Below are 27468 nucleotides of genomic sequence, written 5' to 3' on the forward strand. Positions count from 1 at the left end.
TAATTTTAAATGTGGTGTTCCTGAAATGAATCATTTGGCAATATCAGGTGATATCACCTTTATTTTGTTCTCTTCACATCTATGTTTCTTCATTTTGTTCATTTATTTTTGACAACTTTCCATATTCACCATCATATCCAAAAGAAAGCAGTCTCAAAAATGAATAATAGTCAAATTTGTCATACACAATGTGCCAGATTCACTAAATGTTTTTAAAAAGATAATTCGTCATCAAGGTGCTGTAAGCGTGTTTTTCATGGAAAGGTGTGCAAAAAGTGTTCCTACTTGCTGAAAGATATTACTGAAATAAGTGTCGTGAGATCTCTCACCGGTCTCTGTGACAGCTCTAGACTCTGTAAACAGTAAACAAAAATGTGTCCGCAGACAATGACGCTTTCTGCCTGTCAATCATTTTGCACGTTCTCATAGTGTTGTAGTAGCAGCAAATTATTGAGGCTTAATGCCATTTTTATGCCATGTTGTTCATAACAGTTGTCAGCTGAGGGCGCTATTTTGCTGCTGTTGTTTTTGACAAACGTTTCTGCTCGTGTCTCAAAGATCATTTGGTGTCTTTGGAATGCAGGGTTTTGGGAAAAGGGGCGTGGCTAATCCAACGGCTCATCTTGTCAATTCTACAATGGCTAAAATCGCTTACAGCACCTTTAACATTTTCTTCTTGATTTCTAACATGAGAAAAAGTTGCGAATATTTTGTATTCCTGGAATTCAAATGATCAGATTTTTTTTCTTCTGAAAAATAATCGTAAATAACATGCTTACCATTGTTGAAGTATTGAAGATAACCTCCTCATAATCAGACAATGTTAACACGTGTCATTTTATTAGTAAGAAAATATTTGAGAATTTTTTTTTTTCTTTTTTTTATTTTTAAGGACATTTTTATGAATCCGGCCCAATGTCTATTGTTATTTGATAGATTTTCCATGTAATCCATTAAATTGTGAGTTAATTGGACAGTTATAAAGAGACTTTAATACATTAACATCAACAGCAAAGGAATATGATTTCATGTTTTAACTGCTACACTTTGTCCCAAAAACATTTTTGCGGATATCCAGCGCAAAACAAAATTCTGCCACAGAATTTGGATTGATTTTAATTGGGTGAAATGTACACTAGAGGTTGACCGATAGATCGGTTTTACCGATTAATCATTGCCGATAGCTGCTTTTTGGAACTATCGGTTATCGGCAAAATTCAATGACAATAGTTGCCGAAGTTTTTTTTTTTTTTTTTTTTTTCATAATTTCTTATTACAAAATAAAAGTCCCCTGGTGTGTTTTGGGCTTGTTTATAATTAAAAGTCCTGCTTTGTGCACCAATTATGGTTAAAAAATAAACTGCATCTGGGATTTTATTCATTTTGTACATTTTGTCTGCGTGCCAAAGTATAGAAAGAATAAACATTTTTTAACATTCAATAAAGTGATTTTAAAAACTATCAGCCAATTTCTCGGTTATCGGCCTTCCCCACCATCTAAATTATCGTATCTGCAAAATCCACTATCGGTCGACCTCTAATTGATACAGTAACTGTTATCTTATAATCTGGCCACATGCATCTTTTCCTTCACATGTAAATGTATTTATTGTTTGCTTGTGTCAAATTCAAGTTGTTTTACTTCGCTGTATAGGCATTTTTTTATTCTTCAGTTTAATTTGAATATAAGGGCTGAATCTGTCTTTTTCTTGTGCTATTTCTGCAATACTTTGGTACTGTTTGAAATTTGAAATGGTATTGATCATTGAACATCTTTGCAATGTGTTAATTTCAACTGTTTGTATCATAAACGAGATACGATCAATTATACGAACAGCTAATTTATCTGTTATATTATAAATGATCTCCTTAAAGCATCTACTCTACTGAGTCTATACAGATAAACAAACAGCAATCTCTTTAAAAAAAAAAAAAAACAACAAAAAAAACCTGTATGTCCTTAACAAATGTGAATGCAATGCAGAATGCATCTGGGGATATGGGGAATGTTAAATTATTTTATTTTGTAATTATTGCTATTGTCAAAGTTTTTTTTTTATCATGTAGTTTGTCTTGATCTGAGTTGTGTGGGGTGGCGATCAGTTTCTCTTCCTCACCTCTAGGGGGCAGTACTTTGCTGCTAAGACTTGGAGAGCATCATTAAAGGGATATTTCACCCCAAACTATTCCTTTAAATATTCTCTCACCATAATAACCATGCACCTTATGCACATTTTTTTTTTTCCACTTTTACACCTGCAGACGAACAGTTGAAATTTCTGACATGTCACTCTTGACATTCCATTGCATTCAAATATGTGCTGAGAAACACGTTTTCCAAAACTAGGGCCATAATGACGTCAGCTGTGTGTTCACTGCATGACCCCCGCTTGAGCGCTTCACTGCTTAAATACAGGACATCTTTATTTCGGGACAGTTGGCAACCCTGATGTCACACTGTATATATGCAGCTCACTAGAGGTCATTCAGTACACATTATTTCTTTTGGTTATCTGTTGTGTACCGTATGTCGTATTCATTTTCATGTGATGACTGAAATGTTCAGGTGTTATCAAACATGACAGAAGCAAGAGTTCAGCCACTGGTTCTTTAAAGCTGGAGTGGTTTAATTTCCTCAGGGAAATGTGTGTATTTGTAACGATTAATGCTGAATAAATACACATGGACAGTCATCTGGGTTAGTATTTTTGGTTATGTCTGAGAGTACTTATGCAGCGGAGATGTTCTGATCGAGCAGGAAAATTCAAAATCACAGTCACACCAGGAAGATGTACATTTGTGATCAGTCTTATGTCTGTAATTTATTTTTTATTTGCTTTAATAAATATTACAGATCAACCTTTGATCTCCCCCCACCTGCTTCTCTGTAATAAATGCCACAAACTGAATATTTATTCTGTCCGTTTGAGTATAGGAACATTTGATTTGAGTGTTTTATTTATGGATGTGTACCCGGAGTGAGCTGTTCGTTTGCACTGATTTTCATCTCAATAGCAGTTGCCCGGCTGGCGCTTCAATCCGCGGAAGTGTGCGACCGGAAGGCTGTCTTTACTCATGACCACTATAAGGTCGGGGAACAATTGTCATGTGACTGATCACTTGTCAACAGTGTCTGGTAAGTTATTAAAATAATAATAATAATAATAATAATGTAATTCACTACAAATTACGAATTTGTAGGGTTGGTCAATATATCAAATATTCACAAAATTATCGTGAGGATTTTTCTGGTGATGCATAATTAAGCAATATTGTAAACATCCCTATAATTTTATTTTGCCACTGTGTTTCCTAAAGAGTGGTCATTAGACTAATTTCTTTATTCTTTAGGGCTGCACAAATAAAGAGAATAACAATATGATTATATTTGAGTATTGCTGTTTACTTGACAGAACAAGCATTTGGTCTGTCAGAGGGGAACAACAACTGTAGTTTGTTTGCTGTGTTTTTTACTGACACTGGACTAGTAGTTTTTGTTAGCGAGGAGATTGTGCTTCGCTGACAATTAAGGTAAATCTTTGTCTATTAGTGAGCTTTTTAGGGCAATCCTGCTTCAGTTTCAGGCTTTTGACACTTTGACTTTGAGTTGCTAATTTGTGGGCTGGACTCGGCTGTACAGCAGTTAGTACTTAAGTAGTGAGAGAACTGTAGCGGAAGCAGCAGCCCTCTTCGTGTGAAGACCTATCTCGAGTAAAGACATGCGAGTCTACCTGCGCGAAGACACTGACAAGGAGACTGCCGCTACACTAAGTTTTGCCCCTTTTCTCTTTTTCTCATAGTTATTCTTTATTCTACTCGTAATATGTGTTTTCAGTACATTCCTGTTGTCTCATGTAGGTGAAAATCTACATGTGCATGCTGTAGACTATGCACCCCAGAGCACCTTAGGTCTCTTAGCACTGCCTCTCGAACAGTCCCTCTCCATCTCTGTTGGACAGTGGAACCGCCAGTCAGCTGTCAACAAAGATGATTTCATTCCGGCCTTTGCCAGTCTGTCAAAACTCAACGTTTTGACTCTGAGACATGGATCTGCAGACAACACTGCAACTCCCCGAGCTCTCTCAACTGACTTCACTTTCACCCACACCCCTTGTCTGACTGGGCAGGGTGGGGTAACAGGTTTGCTCATTTTAAACTCATGGAAATTCACTCTGGTCTCTTCTCTCTGCAATAACACAGCTTTTGAGTATCATGCCATTACTGCCATTAATCCTGCCAAAATCCACTTTTTGGTCATCTATCGCCCCCCAGGTCAACTACGCAACTTTGTTCTAAGAGCTAGATGTATTGCTGTCCTCATTCCCTGAGGACGGCACTCCACTGGTGGTCCTTGGGGACTTCAACATCGACCTGGAAAAACCTCAAGCAAATGACTTTCTAGCTCTTCTAACCTCATTTGACCTTACAAGACTGCACACCCCTGCAACTCACAGAGCAGGGAAACAATGCTCTTTGCTTGACCTTAACTTCTTGTCTTGATAGTGTCTGCCCTCTTACCTCCAGGCCAGCACGTGCCACACCCACCATCCCCTGGCTGTCGGAGACACTTCGTGATCACCGAGCTGAGGGCTGTGGAGAGAAAGTGGCACAAGTCAAAAGACCCTGCGGACCTGTGTATGATCAATCAATTCTCTCCTCTTTTTCCGCTAGAGTTTCTGCTGCTAAAATTGATTAAAACCAGAACAAGATCAGTAACACTTCAGATTCCCGTAAACTATTTTCAGCTTTCTCATCTCTTCTCTATCCTCCTCCACCACACGCTACTACTTCTCTGACTGCTGATGATTTTGCCACGTTTTTTACCGACAAAGTAACGAGCATCAGCAGTCAGTTCTCTACACCTAACCCTCACAGCCACTCGCTTCCAACATCCCATCCTCTGTTCTCCTCTTTCTCCCCTCTCTCTGAGACTGAGGTCTCCAAAGTGCTTCTTTCTAACCATCCTACCACCTGTCCACTTGACCCTGTCCCCTCACATTTTGTACAATCTGCCTCTCCATTGATCTTACCTGCACTCACACACATTATCAACGCATCTCTCACAACTGGAAACTTTTCCAATACATTCAAGCAGGTTCGAGTAACCCCACTGTTTAAACCAACACATAAACCCACAGTAGTCGACTACAACAGACCGATCTCTCTATTACCCTAAAACTCTTGAGGGGGTCGTATTCAACCAGTTGTCTGCTTTTCTCTCACAGAACAACCTACTCGACAGACATCAGTCTGGCTTCAAAAAAGGACACTCAACAGAGACTGCCCTCTTGTCGGTAGCTGAAACCCTGCGACTGACAAGAGCTAACTCCAAATCATCCGCCCTTGATTTGTCTGCTGCCTTTGACACAGTGAACCACAAGATTCTCCTGTCCACCCTCTCTGACCTGGGCATCACAGGAACAGCGCTTGGATGGTTTGAGTGATACCTCATTGGCAGAACTTTCAAGGTCTCCTGGAGAAGAGGTGTCCAAGACACACCAGCTGACCACTGGTGTTCCTCAAGGATCAGTGCTTGGACCCCTCCTCTTCTCGATGTACACAACATCACTTGGACTGATCGTTGAGGCACTTGGATTCTTGCCACTTTTACACAGATGACACGCAGCTCTGTCTGTCGTTCCAGCCTGATGACCCGACTGTCTCAGCTCGTATCTCTGCCTTCCTCTTGAACATTTCAGCCTGGATAAAGGAACGCCACCTTCAGCTCAACCTTGTCAAGACAGAACTCCTCGTGATCCCAGCCAACCCATCTGCTGACCACAACCTCACTATTCATCTTGGGTCAACTACACTAACACCAACCAGAACAGCCTGGAACCTGGGAGTGGTGGTAGATGACCAGCTTAATTGCACTGCACACATCTCATCAACCGGATTCATGCTCTACAACATCAGGAAAATCAGACCTCTTCTGTCTTAATATGCTGCACAGCTCCTGGTCCAAGCTCTAGTCATTTCAAGACGGGACTACTGCAATGCTCTGTTGGCTGGCCTCCCAGCTAACACACTTAAGCCACTGCAGATGATCCAGAATGCAGCAGCACGACTGGTCTTCAATCAGCCAAAAAGGGCTCATGTCACCCCACTCTTGATTTCACTTCACTGGCTACATGTAGCTGCCCGCATCAAATTCAAGGCTTTGACTCTGGCCTTCAGGACAGCCAATGGAACCACACCCTCTTCAATTCAATTCTCCAGGTCTATGCTCCAACTCACTCTCTGCAATCTATGAACGAGCGGCACCTGATGGTCCCATACAAAGAGGCTCAAAGTCTATTTCACGATCGTTCACTTTCTCTGTTCCACTGTGGTGGAATGAGCTTCCAACATCCACATGATCTGCTGTTACCTTCTCAACATTCAAGAACCAGCTGAAAAAACATCTGTTCCACGAGCCCTGAACCAACCCACACTAACTGCACTTAATGTAATACAATTTTTTTTTAAATCCTTGTCTGTCTCTTTCTTCTGTGCTAGCATCTTAACTACTCCAGCCACTGAGAACTTGGCAGTCCTATACTGCAGATGTTGTTAAACTTTTTATGACAAATTACTTGCTACGTGTCTCATTTGTAAGTCGCTTTGGATAAAAGTGTCTGCTAAATGACTATGTAAATGTAAAGGCTGTGATTTAAATGAATACACAGTCGGTGTTCATGGCTCATGATGACACTGAAAGCAAAGTTCTGCAGATTCAAGCATTTCAAACCGCTTTTAAGTTATTATACAGATCAATGCAATGAGGGACAAATCAAATATACACTGACACTGCAGTGCACTTTCAGTGTTACACTAGAATAAAACCTCCAGCTGAAGTAAATACAATACAAATGTGTTACTATTATATTAAATAATCCTCAAAATAATTATAGTAACAACTTGGTGTCATTTTATAATAATAGAATTGAGTAGAAATTAATCATGTTCAACTGGGTTCCATAATATAAGTGAAGAAATATAACTTTATTACTTTATTGTATTGAAGCATATAAATTATATTTACTATAATATTAATAAAATGCCATTCTGGGGGAAAATATGCCTTCAAAAGATTTTTATTTCATTAGATAATTTGAATCTACTTGGCTTCAATGTCTGTTTGAACAAAATGATGATTCCTCTGATTTAAAATCACTAAATAATCATTAAAATGAGCAAATACACGATATTGAATATGGTCAGAAAAGTCTGAAAAATATCGAGAATATCGAGTGAGCCATACTGCCCAGCCCTACTAATTACTTCTCTAAAACTTTACTTATAAAGAAATTAGTACTACATTTGAAACATTATATAAAATTATATAAACATTCCCCTTTTTGATTTGTAACTAGACGCACCTAAGAAACATGCCAAAAAAATTACATTTCTAGAGCCCTAAAAATGTATGTCCTCATATGTGGACAGCATTAACATTTTAAATAATATCAAGCCATAGCAAGTCTGATTTTTTTTATTTTTATATATCAAATAGTTTATGATGTTTCCAGGAGTGTTGATTATTCATGTTTTTGAGATGTTACAGACATTACATCAGAAATTATCATAATTAATTCAGATTCAAAGTAATGTCCAGCATCATCCAATCACTGTCAACCATGTTAAAATAAAATGATACATTATAAATTCTGAATCTATGTACTGATTATCATTGTCACATGTCTGTCAAACGTGTTGAGTGATCCAAACATCATCTGCAGCCTGAAACTGAACTTTTGATCAGATTTTAGGAGTGAATGCACTTAACTGCATAGAGAGATATAGGATGCTCCCTTGCTCCCTATTTAGTGAATGACTTAACCTCCAGTGTGCTGTCTGTCTGCACTGGTCTCAGAACAGTTTGAAATGCACTTTATGTTCATCCTAACTCCATATAGCATACAGTCCACATACGTGGTCATTGTGTTTAACAGTGTGGCGTTTCACGTTAAATCGCTCATATTTTACAAATGGCATATTGAATGAAACTAGAGACTCTAATCTTTTGACTCAAACAGGTTTCAATGTAAAAACTTAATTAGGTTTCTTACCAGATGTAGTTTTGTTGGTGTTTCTCCCAAAGACAAACTCCGCTGTGATCTGCGCCATGTTGTTTTGTCACATGACACCATATGTTGAAAGCTGAACCCTTTACTGACAGCACAGAGTCTCCTGAACTGAGATCAGTTGGTTTAAGTTAAATTATGCGTTGCATATAGTGAAGCCAAAATACATCCACATGTGTACGAGGGGTCGCACGAGATTATAAACGGCTTTTAATTCTACATTCGATTTAACACATTAATTCAGTGTGATTAATTGTAAAAAAAAAAATTAAATTAAAATTACAAATTAAAGCAATTAATCATGTCCCCGGACTGTAATAAGAAATATTCCTACCATCAGAGCAAATGAAACTTGTAGTACCACTTGTGTTCAGCAGGGGGCAGTAAGTGAAACTCCAGCTGTATAGACAACAAAACACACTTAATAGTATATAAAAAATAATGAATTATAAGCTGTAAGGGTCACTGTAAAAAGTATCTAATTTTAATGTGGAAAAAAAAGTTTCCGTGATACAGTTAAAAAAAAAAAAAAAAAAAAAAAGTTAAATGTTAACATTTACAGTAAAACATAGTGATATATTTAACCAAGCAATACATGTAATTTAACAGTAATATATATATATATATATATATATATATAGTCTACATTACTGTGCAAAAGTTTTAGGCACTTGTGAAAAATGTTGCATAGTGAGGATGTCTTCAAAAATAATGACAAATATTTTTCATTTATCACTTAATGTCACACAAAGACCAGTGAACAGGAAAAAAGCTAAATCAATATTCATTTATATATATATATAGTTATTTTACTGTATAATTAACGCATACAGCTGGAGTTTCACTTACTGCCCCCTGCTGAACACAAGTGGTACTACAAGTTTGATTTGCTCTGATGGTAATATTTCTATAAACAACAACCCTCTAAACAACAAGTCTCTTTGATATTCTGGTCCACTAGTTTATTCACAGACCCAAAGTATGAGCAATAGTAATAGTGATGCGTGTCTTAGCTCGTTCTCATCCAATGACAATAATGTATAAATGTGATTCAGAGGTCGTCCTGGTGGCAGAGGGCAGTGTCCCATCAGGTGTGTTTGGATTAGTTGCATCATTGGGCATGACATGACATTCATCTCACGTGTAGAATTTTATGTCAGGGTCATGGGTGAGCACATCATGTGACCCAAAGGAGTGTCGAGGTCAATTTGATTCTGTGAACTATTTCCCAATTCAAGATCCCTAATGACTCGCTGAACATGTGATTTTGTTTTTACCTGTTTGCCTATAAACGTATACATTAACTGAACTTCAGCCCCATTAAATGCACACAAGCTCTTTCGCTGAGATATATTGATTTAGGTTTTGTTTTTAGATCTGACGGCCTGGTCTGGATCTGTTTATGGAGGACGTCCCACAGGAACACAAGTGACCACAAACATAAGGTGTAATATAAAAGCAAGATTTAATGAGGGTGTGTAAATAAATACACGTCAGGTGTCAAACAACTGATCTGTGAATGAGTCTAACTGAAGACAAGGACTGAATTTAAAGGGATTTGGTTAAATACAAGTTACAAGTGAGGTGTGCAATTATTTCATCCCAGAGAGACAACTTCTGGATTGAGATGTTTGAGATAAGTGCACGATCCTGACGTATTTCATCAAAACACAAAGCTCCAGTGTATACGGATACATCACATACAGAGTATACCAGCAAATATACAGTAGCATCAACATCAAAAGTCCTCATTAGTTTTAAAGTCAAATTTCTTAAATGTTCATTCATTTACAATGTTAAATTTAAGGTAAAATACCAGCAGCTGCGGTTGCCAGAAATTTACCGTAAATTATAAAGTGACGTAATTTTGATGCCAGTATTTTTTACGGTTCACTACCATATATATTATTAAATTATATAAACTTGATATACTAAACTTCTGGAACTATAATATATATATATATATATTTAACTTTAAAATGTATTGATAATCACTGTAGTAACTACAAAAAGCCACATTATGACTTAAAGTTCATCAAGAGCAATAATTAATACACATGTAGAGACACAAAACACCATCAGAGTAACACGTGACACTATTATAATGCAATAAACATGAACTAAACTACATTAAATCAAACACAGAACACCCCAATGTACAGAACTGATATTAAATATAAGAAACATAACATTTCCATAAAATATAATGAAATGTAATGGGTCACGTCTGATTATTTTCACTGTAATTTTAACAATATTTTACCGTAAAAGTACGTTTTCTCTTATTAAACACAATGTAATTTGTTTACAGTTAATTATACAGTACAATTAGACCTTTTACATCTAAAAAACATTTTTTTTTATTGTAAAATTACATGTTTTGTCATGTTAAATATATTATTATTTTTTACTGTAAATGTTAAGGTGTTAAATTGCAGACATTTTTCACAGCGACTGCTTATAATAAATTATTTATTATATAATGTGTTGAATTGTGTTGTGAATTCAGAACTTCCACTTACTGTCTAAAAAAAAAAAACGGTGGTGAAATTTTGCAACCCTAAACGTCCAGCATTGCAATTTTGCAACTTTTTCCAAAATTTACCAGAAAACAAAATATGCATAACATTTTTATTTTTATTTTTTTATAATCATTATCAATGCTTGAGACTCTCTGAGGATTAAAACACTACAATATTTTATTTATGGTACTATAGTGTTAATCTTATATTTGTTAGTGTAATTTAAAACTGTGCACCATCTTCCTCTCTGACGCTGCGCCTGCAGAAATCCACAAGTATATGGGTCATATTCAATCTGTGGGAACTTTTATTTCAAAAGATCAATGCAAATGTGGTTTCTTATGAAATACGCCCATTACTTTATTCTCATTTACAGAATATATTTGCATCTCTACACAGAAAGAAATACATCTGTTGTTGTTTTTTCCATCTACATCAAAATACAACATCGGTTGATCCTAAATAACCCCACATCAGGCCTGATATTGTTGTGATAAGCCCCCTGTCCATCGGGCTCTACCATTGGCTGCTTTTTGTTGATTTTTACAGCGTAAGACTAGTAAATATTTAGCTGTCCTTGAATGCACTGTGCCAATCATGTGTATGTGGCGACTACAGTTACAATCTGTATATAATCTATAAATACATTTTACATTCATAATGTAAATTTTTTTTTACATTGAAATAAAGTTTAATGAATCACAAATTCACATTTAGGCAGCACTGGGGCAGCTGGTCATTTGAGGGATTCATTTAAAAATAATAATAATTCCAAATCCTTTGAAGTCTAAATAGAGTGATAAGAAAACAACAAAAGAATCACATTATAAACTGTACACACACTAACACACAAACACACACACACAAACACACAAACACTAGCACACTCACACACTAACAAACACACACACTAACAAACACACAAACTCACACACACAAAAACACAAACACTAGCACACTCACACACTAACAAACACACAAATACTCACACACACACACTAACAAACACGCACACACAAAAACACAAACACTAGCACACTCACACACACACTAACACACACACACAAATACTCACACACCTAAACACTAGCACACACACACACTAACACTCACACAAACACTCACACACATACTCACACACACACACACCTGCCATGTGCGTCCACAGTGATGGGCGGGGTTTGGCAATTCAGCTGTTGATTGGATACTGCGAATCTTTAAATACTTTACTTTTTCATGAAACATTCAGAACCGTGTGATAACTTTCAGTAAAACGTGGATTAGATCATTTTCAGTGAAACATTCTGGGGAAAAACATGAGTGGATGTCCATTTCTGGGAGGAAAGCACCAGTGTGTATTCAATTCTTCCAATATATATGTATTTATTTATTTATTTATTTATTTATCTTGAACAAATTTCGTAATAACATAAAAATGGTTGTGACTCAAAATTAGATTGTTAAGCAGTAACGGCAGCGGGGCAGAAGAAGAGGATGAGTCTCAGCAGGGCATCAACAACGCCACTAAAGGAGGAATCATCTACGGAGAATATCTTCAGGTAAATATCTACGGTCAAGACATCTGTGCTGATCCAAAGATCCATTATTCAAATATTCATATTGTATCTTACATACAATTAAAATATATATTGCATGTATATGATTCTATGTGCGGTAAATATTGTGCTTTTCATTATAAATGTGAAAATTATTTCAACAACAATGAAAACGAGGCTAAAATGGAAGAATGATGTAATGAACACTGTCTCTGCTGTTAGCTCGATAAGGTGCTGAGTGCTCAAGTCTTGCAGAGTCAACTGAAAGAGAACAAAATCCATGATGAGCATCTCTTCATCATTACACACCAAGGTAAAAGTTGCCCTGTTCACCTCAATACCTTCTCAATCCACATCTGTTGTTTATGAAGGTGTTTCCACAGATCCTCATCGTGTTCTTCTGTGTTTCCTCTAGCTTACGAGCTGTGGTTTAAACAGATATTGTGGGAGCTTGATTCTGTGCGGGAGCTTTTCATTAAAAACCATGTGAGTTAAACTGAAGACCTATGTGGAAGTACTTTTATTTCCATGTGAAAATGATGAAATGTTGACTTTGTCCACAGGTCCGAGATGAGAGGAACATGCTGAAAGTGGTGAGCAGGATCCACAGGATCAGCATGATCTTCAGACTGCTGGTGGAGCAGTTTGCTGTGCTGGAGACCATGACCGCTCTGGACTTCTTCGATTTCAGGTAACAGAGTTTAATGCCCTCAATCTGAAGAAAACAAAACATGTGTGTTTGTTTGAAGATCACATGAGTGTTCATGTTTTGGGTTAACTTCCTGGGGTCACTCAACCTTTTTGAACTTTTGTTCAAGGTGTTTGTGTTCAGGGTGATTGGATGTAGGTGAAGCTGACAGGTCATTCTGAACTCTGTATCAGAGACTACATTCACACGGCAGATGAATGAGGCCCAGATCGGATTTTATGTGAGGTTGTTGACATGACATTTTAAATGTAGCACAAATCAGAGCATGCATATATATGCACGTTCATCATCATAGCATTCAAATTGCAATTAGCCTTTATTCTTAATGCAACAAAGCTCAAGAATGGTATATTACTTACGAGCAAAACACACCACATAATTGAAGGGCAGCAAGTAAAACGGCATTACATATATGATGCAGTGTTGGGTAGATTACTTCTGTATTGTAATCTGGTACTGATTACAAATTGCAAGACTAAAATTGTAGCCAGTAATGTAATATCTTGGATTATATTTTAAAGTAATCTAATCTGATATCTTTTACATTACTTTTGGATTACTTTTGAACTGTAATTCTTGTTTATTTGATGTCACATGCATTTTAATAGGATAAGATGGCACCATTTTGACATAATGTTGCTTAAATGCATAAAAAAAACGTACTTAATGGAGAAAATATGAGAATTTATATGAGTGTTGTTTACTCGTTTTTGCCTGTTTCTGTGTGAAATAAAAAAAGCATTTAAAATTTTGCCGTTTCAAACGCAATGCGTGTGTTGTAAACATTAGACCAGTTATATTCCAGAATCAACATCACGGAAAACGTTTTAACGTCTCAAAATTTGTCGCAAAACCAAACGCGCATTCATGTACATTTTCAAAGCAGACTACAAAAGCAATTCTGGAAACTAAAACTAGCTTTACTGCATCCATAAAAAAGTAACTGTAATCTGATTATGAGTATTTTAAAATGTAATTCAATCTAATTACAAGTACTTGATTTTTGTAATCTGATTGCATAATCCAGATTACAAGTAATAGATTACTATTTAGCACTGCATATATGTAAGGTAAGAAGAGGTATTATTACTTGCATTCGCCTTTTGAGAAATATAGAAACTGTGTTTTCTGTGCGAGTGATATAAGAGCACTGTTACATAAATCTACCTCTGTCTGGTATCTTTTCATGTGCATATTTTATTATTTATAATATATACAGTTGTGCTCAAATGTTTGCATACCCTGGCAGAAATTGTGAAATTTTGACATTGATTTTGAAAATACGACTGATCATGCAAAAAAACTGTCTTTTATTTAAGGATAGTGATCATATGAAGCCATTTATTATCACATATTTGTTTGGCTTCTTTTTAAATCATAATGATAACAGAAATCATCCAAATGGCACTGATCAAAAGTTTACACACCCTTGAATGTTTGGCCTTGTTACAGACACACAAGGTGACACACACAGGTTTAAATGGCAATTAAAGGTTAATTTCCCACACCTGTGGCTTTTTAAATTGCAATTAGTGTCTGTGTATAAATAGTCAATGAGTTTGTTAGCTCTCACGTGGATGCACTGAGCAGGCTAGATACTGAGCCATGGGGAGCAGAAAAGAACTGTCAAAAGACCTGCGTAACAAGGTAATGGAACTTTATAAAGATGGAAAAGGATATAAAAAGATATCCAAAGGCTTGAAAATGCCAGTCAGTACTGTTCAATCACTTATTAAGAAGTGGAAAATTCAGGGATCTCTTGATACCAAGCCAAGGTCAGGTAGACCAAGAAAGATTTCAGCCACAACTGCCAGAAGAATTGTTCGGGATACAAAGAAAAACCCCACAGGTAACCTCAGGAGAAATACAGGCTGCTCTGGAAAAAGACGGTGTGGTTGTTTCAAGGAGCACAATACAACGATACTTGAACAAAAATGAGCTGCATGGTCGAGTTGCCAGAAAGAAGCCTTTACTGCGCCAATGCCACAAAAAAGCCCAGTTACAATATGCCCGACAACACCTTGACACGCCTCTTTGTATGTAATTTGGAGTGATGAGACCAAAATAGAGCTTTATGGTCACAACCATAAGCGCTATGTTTGGAGAGGGGTCAACAAGGCCTATAGTGAAAAGAATACCATCCCCACTGTGAAGCATGGTGGTGTCTCACTGATGTTTTGGGGGGTGTGAGCTCTAAAGGCATGGGGAATCTAGTGAAAATTGATGGCAAGATGAATGCAGCATGTTATCAGAAAATATTGGCAGACAATTTGCATTCTTCTGCACGAAAGCTGCACATGGGACACTCTTGGACTTTCCAGCACGACAATGACCCTAAACACAAGGCCAAGTTGACCCTCCAGTGGTTACATCAGATAAAGGTGAAGGTTCTGGAGTGGCCATCACAGTCTCCTGACATTAATATCATCGAGCCACTCTGGGGAGATCTCAAACGTGCGGTTCATGCAAGACGACCAACGACTTTGCATGACCTGGAGGCATTTTGCCAAGACGAATGGGCAGCTATACCACCTGCAAGAATTTGGGGCCTCATAGACAACTATTAAAAAAGACTGCACGCTGTCATTGATGCTAAAGGGGGCAATACACAGTATTAAGAACTAAGGGTATGCAGACTTTTGAACAGGGGTCATTTCATGTTGCTCTTTGTTGCCATGTTTTATTTTATGATTGTGCCATTCTGTTATAACCTACAGTTGAATATGAATCCCATAAGAAATAAAAGAAATGTGTTTTGCCTGCTCACTCATGTTATCTTTAAAAATGGTACATATATTACCAATTCTCCAAGGGTATGCAAACTTTTGAGCACAACTATATATATATATACAGGTGCATCTCAATAAATTAGAATGTCGTGGAAAAGTTCATTTATTTCAGTAATTCAACTCAAATTGTGAAACTCGTGTATTAAATAAAGTCAATGCACACAGACTGAAGTAGTTTAAGTCTTTGGTTCTTTTAATTGTGATGATTTTGGCTCACATTTAACAAAAACCCACCAATTCACTATCTCAAAAAATTTGAATACATCATAAGACCAATAAAAAAAACATTTTTAGTGAATTGTTGGCCTTCTGGAAAGTATGTTCATTTACTGTATATGTACTCAATACTTGGTAGGGGCTACTTTTGTTTTATTACTGCCTCAATTCGGCGTGGCATGGAGGTGATCAGTTTGTGGCACTGCCGAGGTGGTATGGAAGCCCAGGTTTCTTTGACAGTGGCCTTCAGCTCATCTGCATTTTTTGGTCTCTTGTTTCTCATTTTCCTCTTGACAATACCCCATAGATTCTCTATGGGGTTCAGGTCTGGTGAGTTTGCTGGCCAGTCAAGCACACCAACACCATGGTCATTTAACCAACTTTTGGTGCTTTTGGCAGTGTGGGCAGGTGCCAAATCCTGCTGGAAAATGAAATCAGCATCTTTAAAAAGCTGGTCAGCAGAAGGAAGCATGAAGTGCTCCAAAATGTCTTGGTAAACAGGTGCAGTGACTTTGGTTTTCAAAAAACACAATGGACCAACACCAGCAGATGACATTGCACCCCAAATCATCACAGACTGTGGAAACTTAACACTGGACTTCAAGCAACTTGGGCTATGAGCTTCTCCACCCTTCCTCCAGACTCTAGGACCTTGGTTTCCAAATGAAATACAAAACTTGCTCTCATCTGAAAAGAGGACTTTGGACCACTGGGCAACAGTCCAGTTCTTCTTCTCCTTAGCCCAGGTAAGACGCCTCTGACGTTGTCTGTGGTTCAGGAGTGGCTTAACAAGAGGAATACGACAACTGTAGTGTCTGTGTGTGGTGGCTCTTGATGCCTTGACCCCAGCCTCAGTCCATTCCTTGTGAAGTTCACCCAAATTCTTGAATCGATTTTGCTTGACAATCCTCATAAGGCTGCGGTTCTCTCGGTTGGTTGTGCATCTTTTTCTTCCACACTTTTTCCTTCCACTCAACTTTCTGTTAACATGCTTGGATACAGCACTCTGTGAACAGCCAGCTTCTTTGGCAATGAATGTTTGTGGCTTACCCTCCTTGTGAAGGGTGTCAATGATTGTCTTCTGGACAACTGTCAGATCAGCAGTCTTCCCCATGATTGTGTAGCCTAGAGAACTAAACTGAGAGACCATTTTGAAGGCTCAGGAAACCTTTGCAGGTGTTTTGAGTTGATTAGCTGATTGGCATGTCACCATATTCTAATTTTTTGAGATAGTGAATTGGTGGGTTTTTGTTAAATGTGAGCCAAAATCATCACAATTAAAAGAACCAAAGACTTAAACTACTTCAGTCTGTGTGCACTGAATTTATTTAATACATGAGTTTCACAATTTGAGTTGAATTACTGAAATAAATGAACTTTTCCACGACATTCTAATTTATTGAGATGCACCTGTATATATATGTCATGTACATACATGTTGTTCACATATTATTGTAGCCCAGTTTGTGCTGAATACAGTGTTATCAGACTTTAGCCATTAATATGTTTTTAAGCAACTGAAAAAAGCACAAATGTCAAGGCATGTCAAAACTTCTCCTGGGCCCAAAAACACCCTCAGACCCCAAAGGGTTAAATTACACATAGCCTATAGCAAAGCAAAAACATAATGTCCACACATGTGGACGCGGGGTCTCAGGAGGTTAATGCACTTGTTTCTGTTCACACTGTCATCCAATGAATAGATCTGTGTAAAATGTGAGTGAAAAAATCTGATTTGGGCCACATTCAGCTGCAGCGTGAACATAGCCAAAGTGTCCTGGAAAAAAGAGAGCTTTTTGATTAGATTGGGAAATACAACTGGTGGAAACATCCAATTATGAACCCCAGATTATGTCCATGTTACTGTTTTTGTGTTGTAGGGAATATCTGAGCCCAGCGTCAGGCTTCCAGAGTCTTCAGTTCCGCCTTCTGGAGAGTAAGATCGGTGTGGCGGATAATTTGAGAGTTCCTTACAACCGACGGCATTACAGAGATAACTTCCACGGACATGAGAGTGAAGTTCTTCTTAGATCAGCGGAGGAACCCACACTGCTACAGCTGCTGGAGGTAAAAGCTCACTATATTCATCTATACATCCATGTTCAACATGAAGGCATTTTAAAGGTGCATCTGAACAAAAACGCATCTTCAATGGACTTAAAAATGAATTAGTAAGTTCTATAATATTATGTATAAATCTATATTGTAGCAATGGCTGGAGAGAACTCCTGGACTTGAACAGGATGGATTTAATTTCTGGGGGAAACTTCAAGCCAACATTGAAAAGGGTCTCAGTCTGAAGAAGCAAAAACTTGAAGTTGGTTCTGCTCTTGTTTCTGACCTCAATGATCCTTTCATTTGTTTCTCTCAGTTAAGTTGCTTGACTTGAGGTTAACGCATTGCTTTGGTGTTCTCTGATAGAAAATGACAGATTCTGAGGCCAAACAGGAGATGCAGGATGATCTAAACAAACAGACAGAGATTTTCTCTGCTCTGTTCGACCCCAAACGACATGAACATCTTTTGAGAAAAGGTGAGGACACTGTTAAAGCATGTAGACCTTATAAACTCTTATAAATAGTGTTATAACAATATGCCATGGGAAAAGTATGATAATATCATGTGATTTATTTGATATAATTTACCATAGTTTTACTAAAATAACCATATTTTAACCTTGATATTCGTACCATAATAATAATACAGGAAAACAAAAACTGTTAATAAAATACATATTTTGTTGTTATTTTGAATTTTACTCGAAATACAAATACAATGCTACCAATTTTTCACACTCAAATTTAAAAGCTCACCATTCTCTCATTTTTCAGAGAACTGCCCAAATAAAAAAAAGACTCCAATTATTCATAAATAATATTGTATGTGTTTATAATCTTATGATAAAAAATAAAAAATATGTCCAAAATTTGTAAACATGTAATTCTGGTTCTGTTCACACTACCTCACTTTGAAAAGTCTCATTTTATTCCACTAGATGGCAGAAAGCACTAGAAAAAGTGTTTCACAATATTCCATCACAATATACAGATCTGAAATGTAGGTGGCGCTCTAACACATTTTATCCCTCACAGATGTGCTCGTCCATAGACATTCAGTCTAATTTTCAGTTCAAGCACCACCCTCATTATTTCACTGAATATCTCGGCCTCTGAGTGGACTAGAAGTTTAATCAGGGTGTCTTTAGAAAGCTGGGATCCTCCCATTTGTGATGATATATAACATTTTTATCATCAATAGTCAAAAACAGATTTTTCTGATGATTTGTTTTGCATACTTTTCCTTCTGGATGGCATATTTTGTTCTGGACATCTAAGATATAACATTGGATTATTCAGACAAGCAAATTCACAGACAAATACACAATGGCAAATTTTTTTAGAGGACTCCCTAAGGATAAAGCAGATATAAAGTTTTTAGCTATTTGGGGCTTACAGCAGCAGTTATCAGAGCATAAATGAGACGTTTGTATTTGATGACTTACAGAAATCATATTTCACTTTGTGATTCTTTTGAAAATATTTCTAACTGTGTTATCAGGGCAACAAAACATTCCTGAGAGCGCGAGCTTTCATTTGATATATGACTTGCCCATTTATGTGCTATGTGAAGGACTTTTCTTTTCTACCCCATTACCTCTAGGGGGCGCTAATTTTCAACACAAATGTTTGGAGGCCTTATTTTGTTATTTTAAGTAACATAAATGCAGAATTTATTATTTTATTATATTTGTTATCTCTGAAAAGTTCAGATTCTAAGCTTTCAAATGATACCTCATATGCCTGACTTATGTATACGGGCAGAGGTGGACTGGTCACTGGGAGAACCGGGACTTTTCCCGGTGGGCCGGCCGTGAAATGGGGCCACGATATGCCGAAGGGACCGTGAAACGGTGCCATGATATGCCAAAGAGGGCCGCGATATGCAGGAGGGGACAGCAAACACATTGCCACAAAATTATGATTTTTATTACCATAGTTTTCATTTTCCTGTATTATTACTATGGTTTCACTATGAATATCATGGTTAAAATATGGTACATTTCCATGATGGGAATACCATGGTATATGAAAATGATGCGGTCAAACCCTAATTGACTGGAGCTGCAATAAATCAGATTTTCCCATGTCAATCTTTTTTCTCCCAAAAGGTGAACAGAGACTTTCCTACAAAGCTCTTCAAGGAGCTCTGATGATCAACTTCTACAGGTACAGAATGCTACAGAAATGCCACTTTATTCATCTAAATATTATCAGTGGGGTACAGAGCTGTTTTATGGGTGTTTACGACTTTCAGAGAAGAACCTCGTTTCCAGCTGCCGTTCCAGCTGCTGACGGCTCTGATGGAGATCGACACACTCATGGCCAAGTGGAGATGTAAGTCTTCTGTTCTGTTCTACCTCTCTAAAGTGCATATAAACGGATCAACAGCATGGTTAACATCCACAAACCTCTTTCCTCCAGATAACCATGTGTGTATGGTGCACAGAATGATCGGTAGTAAAGCAGGAACAGGTGGATCTTCTGGGTACCATTACCTGCGCTCCACTGTCAGGTGTGTGTCATGTGACTCTCTGCTGTGGAGATGTGGTTTGTGTTTTCTCTCTTGTCTTACTCATGCTGGTGTAATTCTAACTCTGCTGTCATTTCTCTACTGATACGGTAAAGATAAAAGGCTTTTAAAAATGTGTTTAGCAATTTTACACTGTGATAAAAATCTGTCATAAACAGTTACGCTCTTGATGAAGACGTTTTAATTGAATGTGATACAATATCAAGGTTTTTTCCATAAACCCATGATGCCTCATTCTCTCACTTTACAGTGACCGTTACAAAGTGTTTGTGGATTTGTTCAACCTGGCAACATTCTTGGTACCTCATGCCTGGGTGCCCAAACTGAACCCCAACGTCCATACGTTCCCCTACATGGCCGAATGTTACGACAGCTCGTATAATTCATGCAGCAGTGAGGACTCAGATTAATCGGATCACTGCAAAAAATCGTTTTTGCCTTGTTTTTCACTAAAAGTATCTAAACATCCTTCAAACAAGATACACTTATTAATGTGCAAAAATTCTTTAAGACTTGAATTGAAGTTTTTTGAGGTAAGAATAATAAATGTATTCCACGATATGTTCTCTGAAACCACTTTCGGAGAATTATCGTACATTTCTCTTATTTTAAAAATGTATTTTTTTGTATTGATCAGATGCTCTGCAAATGTTGTGTTTGTTTGTCCTGGCTGATGAATTGAAGTACAGAGATTATAGGAATAATGCAAGTGCTATTTAATGATCAGCCAAAGTTTGTGTATTTTGTTCCATTTATGTTGTTAACTGATTTACTGAAATATCAAAGAAATTGCAACTGCAATGATGAAAATGTATGTAGATGTAAAAACAGTTCATCCTATAGCTCTCTATGCAGTTAAGTGCATTCACTCCTAAAATCTGATCAAAAGTTCAGTTTCAGGCTGCAGATGATGTTTGGATCACTCAACATGTTTGACAGACATGTGACAATGATAATCACTACATAGATTCACAATTTATAATGTATCATTTTATTTGAACATGATTGACAGTGATTGGATGATGCTGGACATTACTTTGAATCTGAATTAATTATGATAATTTATGATGTCATGTCAAAAACATGAATAATCAACACTCCTGGAAACATCATAAACTATTTGATGAAAAAAAATTATATAGCTTAGTGTTATTTAAAATTTCACAACGTAGTCTCACTGTCCACATATGAGGACATACATTTTTAGAAAAAATAAATAATATATATACAACAGTCACGCTCGGGTCTCAAGAGATTAATTCAGTAGTTATCATGAACTAACAATGCATTTTTGCAACACTTACTAATCTTGGTTAATGTTAGTTTATAAAAAAACAATTGTTAGTTCATATTAGTTTATAATGCATTAACTAATGGTAACAAATACAACTTCATTTTGAAAATGCAATAGTGAATGTTGTAATTAACATTTACCAAGACTAATAAATGTTGTAAAAGTTTTGTTCATTGTTAGCTCATGTGAACTAATGTTAACGAATATCAAATGTTGACCAGTTTATCAGCCTGGACAATATATCGGTCAATAATCACTCATCACATTCAACAGTGTCTCTTGCAATCGTGTTATATCCTAAAAGCCCTTGAAAAAAGTCTCCTGAGAAGAGACTTAAAAAACAACTGGCATAAAACTACAAACTTCTGGTTTACAGTAACATTTTCCAATGTTTTTTACAGTTCCTTTTGCCATTAAAATAAGTCAGATTTAAACTGTAAACGATGCATAAACCTTAGACCCACCTCGTACCAAACCTATAATTGTGTTTGCACCCCTGTCATGCAAGTATAGTTAGTCATCTAAGAGAAATACATCGCTGTAAATCTTCTGAAAGGTCAAAGGGGTCAAAGGGAATACTAGCTTGTGCTTTGGAAATGTGGATAAATTGTATTATTGCTACTCGTCTGTATTTAATAATTAATTGTTCAGTATCTAAAATGTCCAAGATTTGTATATCATCATATTGAATTCATTCTCAACACTTCACATACTGTAGTTTCTACACATTTCTACTAAATCATCTTGCAAACGGATATAGTGACGTACACAGTTGTATTCATTTTTAACTTGTACTTAAATGTTGAAAGTGTCCCTAATAAAAGCACTTTAGTTAAACTTTAGAGCACAGTGTCTCTACACATACAGCTTGTGTTGCCACACGGCCAGTAATGACGTAGAGTGTTTTGTGCAATATTTACGAGGAATAACATGTGAGTTCTAAGCAAATAAAGCTGACTGTACTGTCCACACAGATAGAAATATTGCCTCACACGTGACCCAGTAATGCTGCAGTACTCCACTAGAGGGCAGAGTGTGCCAAGAGTTCATGAAGAATGGCATTATATGACAACAACTTATTGTTTCCAGAACACAACCACAGTAGCCTCAGTTTCATACCAGTATCATCTCAATGTTTAAATAATCATCTGTTACAGTAGCTGGCTAGCTACAATTAGTACAACTGAAAAAGTTCTGTAGATGACGAGTGACGGATCGGTCAGTACGGGGTGTTACCTGCTGGGCGGGACAGAGGACATATTTTCACTGGGTTGGACTGTATTTCAAGAAGTCTGTCACCTTTGAGAGCTTCAATTAGTCCTCTCAGTCCCAGTATTACAGATGATTGCCCCCCTCCTCCAACCATTTCCTGCAGTTATCTCCAATCAGAAAATCTCAACACAAGAGACAGAGCACAGAGGCAGTGAAACAGAAGAAATAATAATGAAAAACAACTTTGCAAGAGAGTAAAAGTGTGCAGAAACGTTGAGAAAATCAGTTCATTGCCAGTGTGATTCATCTAAAACTGCTGGTCCAGCCGCAATGTTTCTCGAGAAATCTTAATGTCTCAGCTGAAGTGGATTTGTGAGGTTACCGCATCATTAACTTGTCATCATGCAATGTTGTGCATTCAAAGTCTTTGTAGATATTGACAGTCCAATAACACTTCTCTAGAATTTTGTCTTGTTTTTTTCTGGTCTTCTCATAATTGAGTGATTCTGCTCAGGGGGCATCATGCACCTGTTTTTTTTTGAGGGGGCACCAAGGTCAACACCCCGAATTCATTGGTAAAATAAAACTATTACATTCGCAGCTGTTTGTCGGTAAATGTGTATTAGTAATGGTTGCATTTGGTTACATTTTAATGAGATGGAGTGCATGTCTGACATGGTCTTAGTGTTTTGTTTTTTGCTATCTTGCCATCTTTTTTGTGCAAGCATTGTCCTTACATGACACGAGAGGTTGTGCAAAAGGCAAACTCAAAGATGCCCACTACTGAGAGTGAAAACATGTAGCCTATCTCTGAATGAGGCAATTAGTGTAAATATTGTATTCTGTGTAACAGATAGATAATAAAACTAAGAAAACTAAAAAATGGTTTGTATTTCTCCATAAAATAGGTCAACCACGAATAGTCTAAATGTGAAATCACACTTGTTCACTATTCCCTATTTAGTGATTGCTACACAATGCACTATATAGGGAACAGGGAGCCATTGATCAGGTCAGACCTAACTCAATTAAACTTAGATGGCCAGATGTATTTTTGAAACATTTTTGGGGATATATTAAATATTAAGAATGTGTTTATTGACAAGACATTTATATAGTTTGTATAGGCTACTTATATTCTGCTTGTTATGATTTCTATGCTGAAAATTCCCCCACATGGGAAAAATCCCCCCGATTATTTTCAATTATTTTGGATAAGGCAAGTCCCTTATTTTAAGCGTGCTCTTCCAGACCAGGTCCCTTTTGCTCTTGAGAGATCTGGTAACACTGCAACTGGTATATCACCCACCTATACCACAGAGTACTGTCATTTAAAAACATTATGTTATTAACCGTTCTTCTATTTCATTCTAACCGGTTACCAATTGGAAAGGAGGCAACAGAACTCCAGAATCGGTATGTAAAAAGTTCAGTTTCTGCTCGGAACGAACCAAAATGTAAAACTTTTGTTTTCAGTCCCTGTTTAAGAAGGAGACTGCGTGCTGTGTTTTTTGATATTCATTGTGTTCAAAAGTTTCATACATCACAGTATGTTGTTATGTGAAATAGACTTTAACCCTATAAAGCCAGACATATGAAAAGAATTGTCCGAAAATGCAATTTTTTTTTTTTACATTAAACTGTTTTTAGGACCATTAGACAAACTATTAAAAAACAATTGCACATTTAAAAAAAAAAAAGGAAAAAAAATGATGCATCGTATTTGATACATTAGGCTTTAAAGGTCATTCTCCTCCTGAGGCCCAGCAATTAATTTTTGTGTAGTACATTTGTTATTGAAGTTTTTCTACAGTGGTAAATCTTGGGGTATTATCAGAGGACTCCCTGAACTTTTCAGAGATACCAAATGTTTGAGAGTTTGGCCATAAATATATAAATATGGAGTGAAATGGATGGAAATGTATCACAGTTCAAATACAATATGAATCAAATATTATTTTGTCAATAAACAATTTTTATGCTATGTATTTTATGCACCAAACACTATATTGACATTTAAAAAAGGGAAATTGTAAAACTTTTGGACTTATGGTAAGATGACATCATAATAGCTTATAATGTAAAATAATGAGATCTTTATAATGACAGAGCAGGTTGTATATGTGAAAATACACAGAAATATTAATTCACACTTTAAATATATCTTATAAATAATATATGTCAGAATTTTCAAAGCTCTGTGATTTTTGTGTTTGTGGTGTGCATGAATGTGAGATTGAGAGATATTCCTCAAAAGTCTGTTGTATCATATTTGATTCATGGATTTCAGCATGCGTTTTCAATAAAATAATATACAAATTTTTAACCAAGCACAAGTTCCTTATATTCAGCAAATACTCATTTTAAAATATCAGTAGCAATATAATTATAACTGTTACTTTTACTTTATTAAAATAAGCTCATTAAGTTGTGTAAACCAAATAAGTAATTTATCCCAACATGTGCTATAAAAGTGGTCATATTTCTGTAATGAAATTGGCATCTACATTCAAATGTGCTTTGAGCAATTCTCCAGAAGTTATGATCTCATTCCATGGAAATCTGGAAGGCTTTCCTGTTTGGATCCAGATCTTGTACTGAAGGCCAGTGTATTCATTTGATAAAATTTGGGGATTTTTTTCAAAGCCTGAAAAAGAAATATCATTCAGTAATGAATAATTCAGATGCAGTTGACACACAGGATGATAACAAGCATGATTATTGTTCATAATTCTTGACTCAATGCTTTGCCTGTCTTCCCCTTACTACAGACAAAAAAAAAAAAACTCAGAAATTCCAGAGTTCATCTCGCCAAAAAATGTTGTCATGTGCATGGGTAACTTGAAGTGCCAAAAAATTATTTTTGACATTTAACTAAAGAAAAGACATAAACCTCAACTTACAGTATAGACACTATAAATCCAACCCAATTTAAGAGCTTCTTGGATATTCTTACGGGATACAGTATGATCACTAAAAACTAATTATTAGTGTTTGCTAAGCTTCCTTATTACTATTACTATATAGAGTTAGTGATCTGAACAAAGCACTAACCCTTAAGTAGTAAACTAACTTGTCCCATAATGTTTAAGCTCATGAATGACATGAATGATCCTGCAAATCATTACTTTATTAACAGAACACACTCACCATCTTCACCTGAAACAAAAGACCCATAGACTTACATTGAAGGAGGGACTCCAGTCAGAGACATCAGAGACACTAGCTGTGTCCCAAATGACACACTATACACTATGCACTTACAAAATATACTATGCACTTAGCCATGTAGTGTATGAATTTTCAAAGTGTAGTATCGTCCCAAATGGAACACTTAGGCCGAGTTCAGTATGGCATGCAACCATACTACTCTATGACATATATGGCAGAAGTAGTAAGAGTAGTATTGGTAGTATGCCATTCCGAACTGAGCCTTAATGTTTTTTTACTACACGGAAGCATTTGCCGTTTAACAGCTGACGGAAGTGACGTTTCAAGCTCATGTGATGTGTTGCCGCTAGATTTAGCACGTTAGCCAACCTCAGTTTAACACTTGTATCTTAAACAACGTACATATTCACACAGCTTGGGGTGACGGTAAAGCATTCAGCTCACATTTGTAAGGTGCTGTATCCACTAAAGTTTCACTAGTTGCTACATTCTTCATTATTTAAAACTGTTTTGTCAGACCAGCAGTGCAGCCAGGTAACTTCACCCCTTCCGCTAAGTACGGCAAGCCACGTGTGCTGAGTGCATGAAGTGTCCAACATTCAAAGTGCATCATCTGGGTACTTAAATGTGCTGTAAGTGTTTTTAGGCTTCTAGAATTTCCACAAGATGAGCCGTTGGATTAGCCACGCCCCCTCTTTCCAAAACCCCGCCCTCCAAAAATACCAAATGAGCTTTATTGAGACCGTCACGAGCAGAAACGTTTGTCAAAAACAACAGCAGCAAAATAGCGCCCTCAACTGACAATCGTTATGAACAACATGGCATAAAAATGGCATTATGCCTCAAAATTTGCTGCAACTACAATACTATGAGAACGTGCAAAATGATTGACAGACAGAAAAGGTCAGAGACAGCGGGCACATTTTTGTTTGCTATTTACAGAGTCTAGAGCTGTCACAGAGAGATATCTCACGACACTTATTTCATTAATATCTTTCAGGGAGTAGGAAACATTTTTGCAAATCTTTCCATAAAAAAAAAAATCGCTTACAGCACCTTTAAAGTAGCCTACACTCCTTTTTACTGCATTTTCAGTGTTAACATACTACTTGCTCTACTTACACTACAAAATGGTGTAGAATAGTGCAGCATTGTGCAGTTTGGGAAGCACCTACTCTTTTTGCTTGAGACAGTAATTATTCACCTAGCAATCACATAACAACACAATTAAAAACCACTCAGAACACATTAGCAACTGCATAGCAACACCCTGGCAACGTGTTGGTGAGTTTTGCACGGGTAAGCACCACTTTCATTATTTCTTTAGGAAAATTCAGTTTATT

The 27468-nt window shown here is 36.8% G+C and overlaps 2 protein-coding genes across 2 annotated transcripts in view; both read left to right on the forward strand.

The window, feature by feature from the left end:
• LOC127425895 (polyamine-transporting ATPase 13A3-like) overlaps nt 1-3464 on the forward strand; it is a 71102-nt gene extending 67638 nt beyond the window's left edge. The window contains exon 33 of the mRNA XM_051672188.1: nt 3016-3464. Within this exon, the coding sequence (XP_051528148.1) occupies nt 3016-3153 (138 nt within the window). The 3' untranslated portion in view covers nt 3154-3464. The remainder of the gene's footprint in view (nt 1-3015) is intronic.
• Nucleotides 3465-11828: 8364 nt separating this feature from the next.
• Nucleotides 11829-21685, forward strand: LOC127425913 (tryptophan 2,3-dioxygenase B). The gene is made up of 12 exons (XM_051672229.1): nt 11829-11939; nt 12045-12147; nt 12367-12457; nt 12560-12630; nt 12708-12835; nt 17739-17925; nt 18068-18175; nt 18280-18391; nt 20027-20084; nt 20173-20252; nt 20340-20430; nt 20699-21685. The coding sequence occupies exons 1-12, from the start codon at nt 11905-11907 to the stop codon at nt 20856-20858; spliced, it is 1224 nt and encodes a 407-aa protein (XP_051528189.1). The 5' UTR covers nt 11829-11904; the 3' UTR covers nt 20859-21685.
• The last annotated feature ends 5783 nt before the right edge of the window (nt 21686-27468 follow it).

The sequence above is a fragment of the Myxocyprinus asiaticus genome, chromosome 35, assembly GCF_019703515.2.
Source record: "Myxocyprinus asiaticus isolate MX2 ecotype Aquarium Trade chromosome 35, UBuf_Myxa_2, whole genome shotgun sequence".
NCBI lineage: Eukaryota > Metazoa > Chordata > Actinopteri > Cypriniformes > Catostomidae > Myxocyprinus > Myxocyprinus asiaticus.

What these genes read in the sequence shown, in the direction of transcription:
- LOC127425913 (XM_051672229.1), top strand. Translation starts at nt 11,905, where the DNA reads ATGAGTGGATGTCCATTTCTGGGAGGAAAGCACCA. An exon ending in CTGGACTTCTTCGATTTCAG is followed by an intron (nt 12,836 to 17,738) that starts GTAACAGAGTTT and finishes TTTGTGTTGTAG; the next exon opens with GGAATATCTGAGCCCAGCGT. An exon ending in TACCTGCGCTCCACTGTCAG is followed by an intron (nt 20,431 to 20,698) that starts GTGTGTGTCATG and finishes CTCACTTTACAG; the next exon opens with TGACCGTTACAAAGTGTTTG.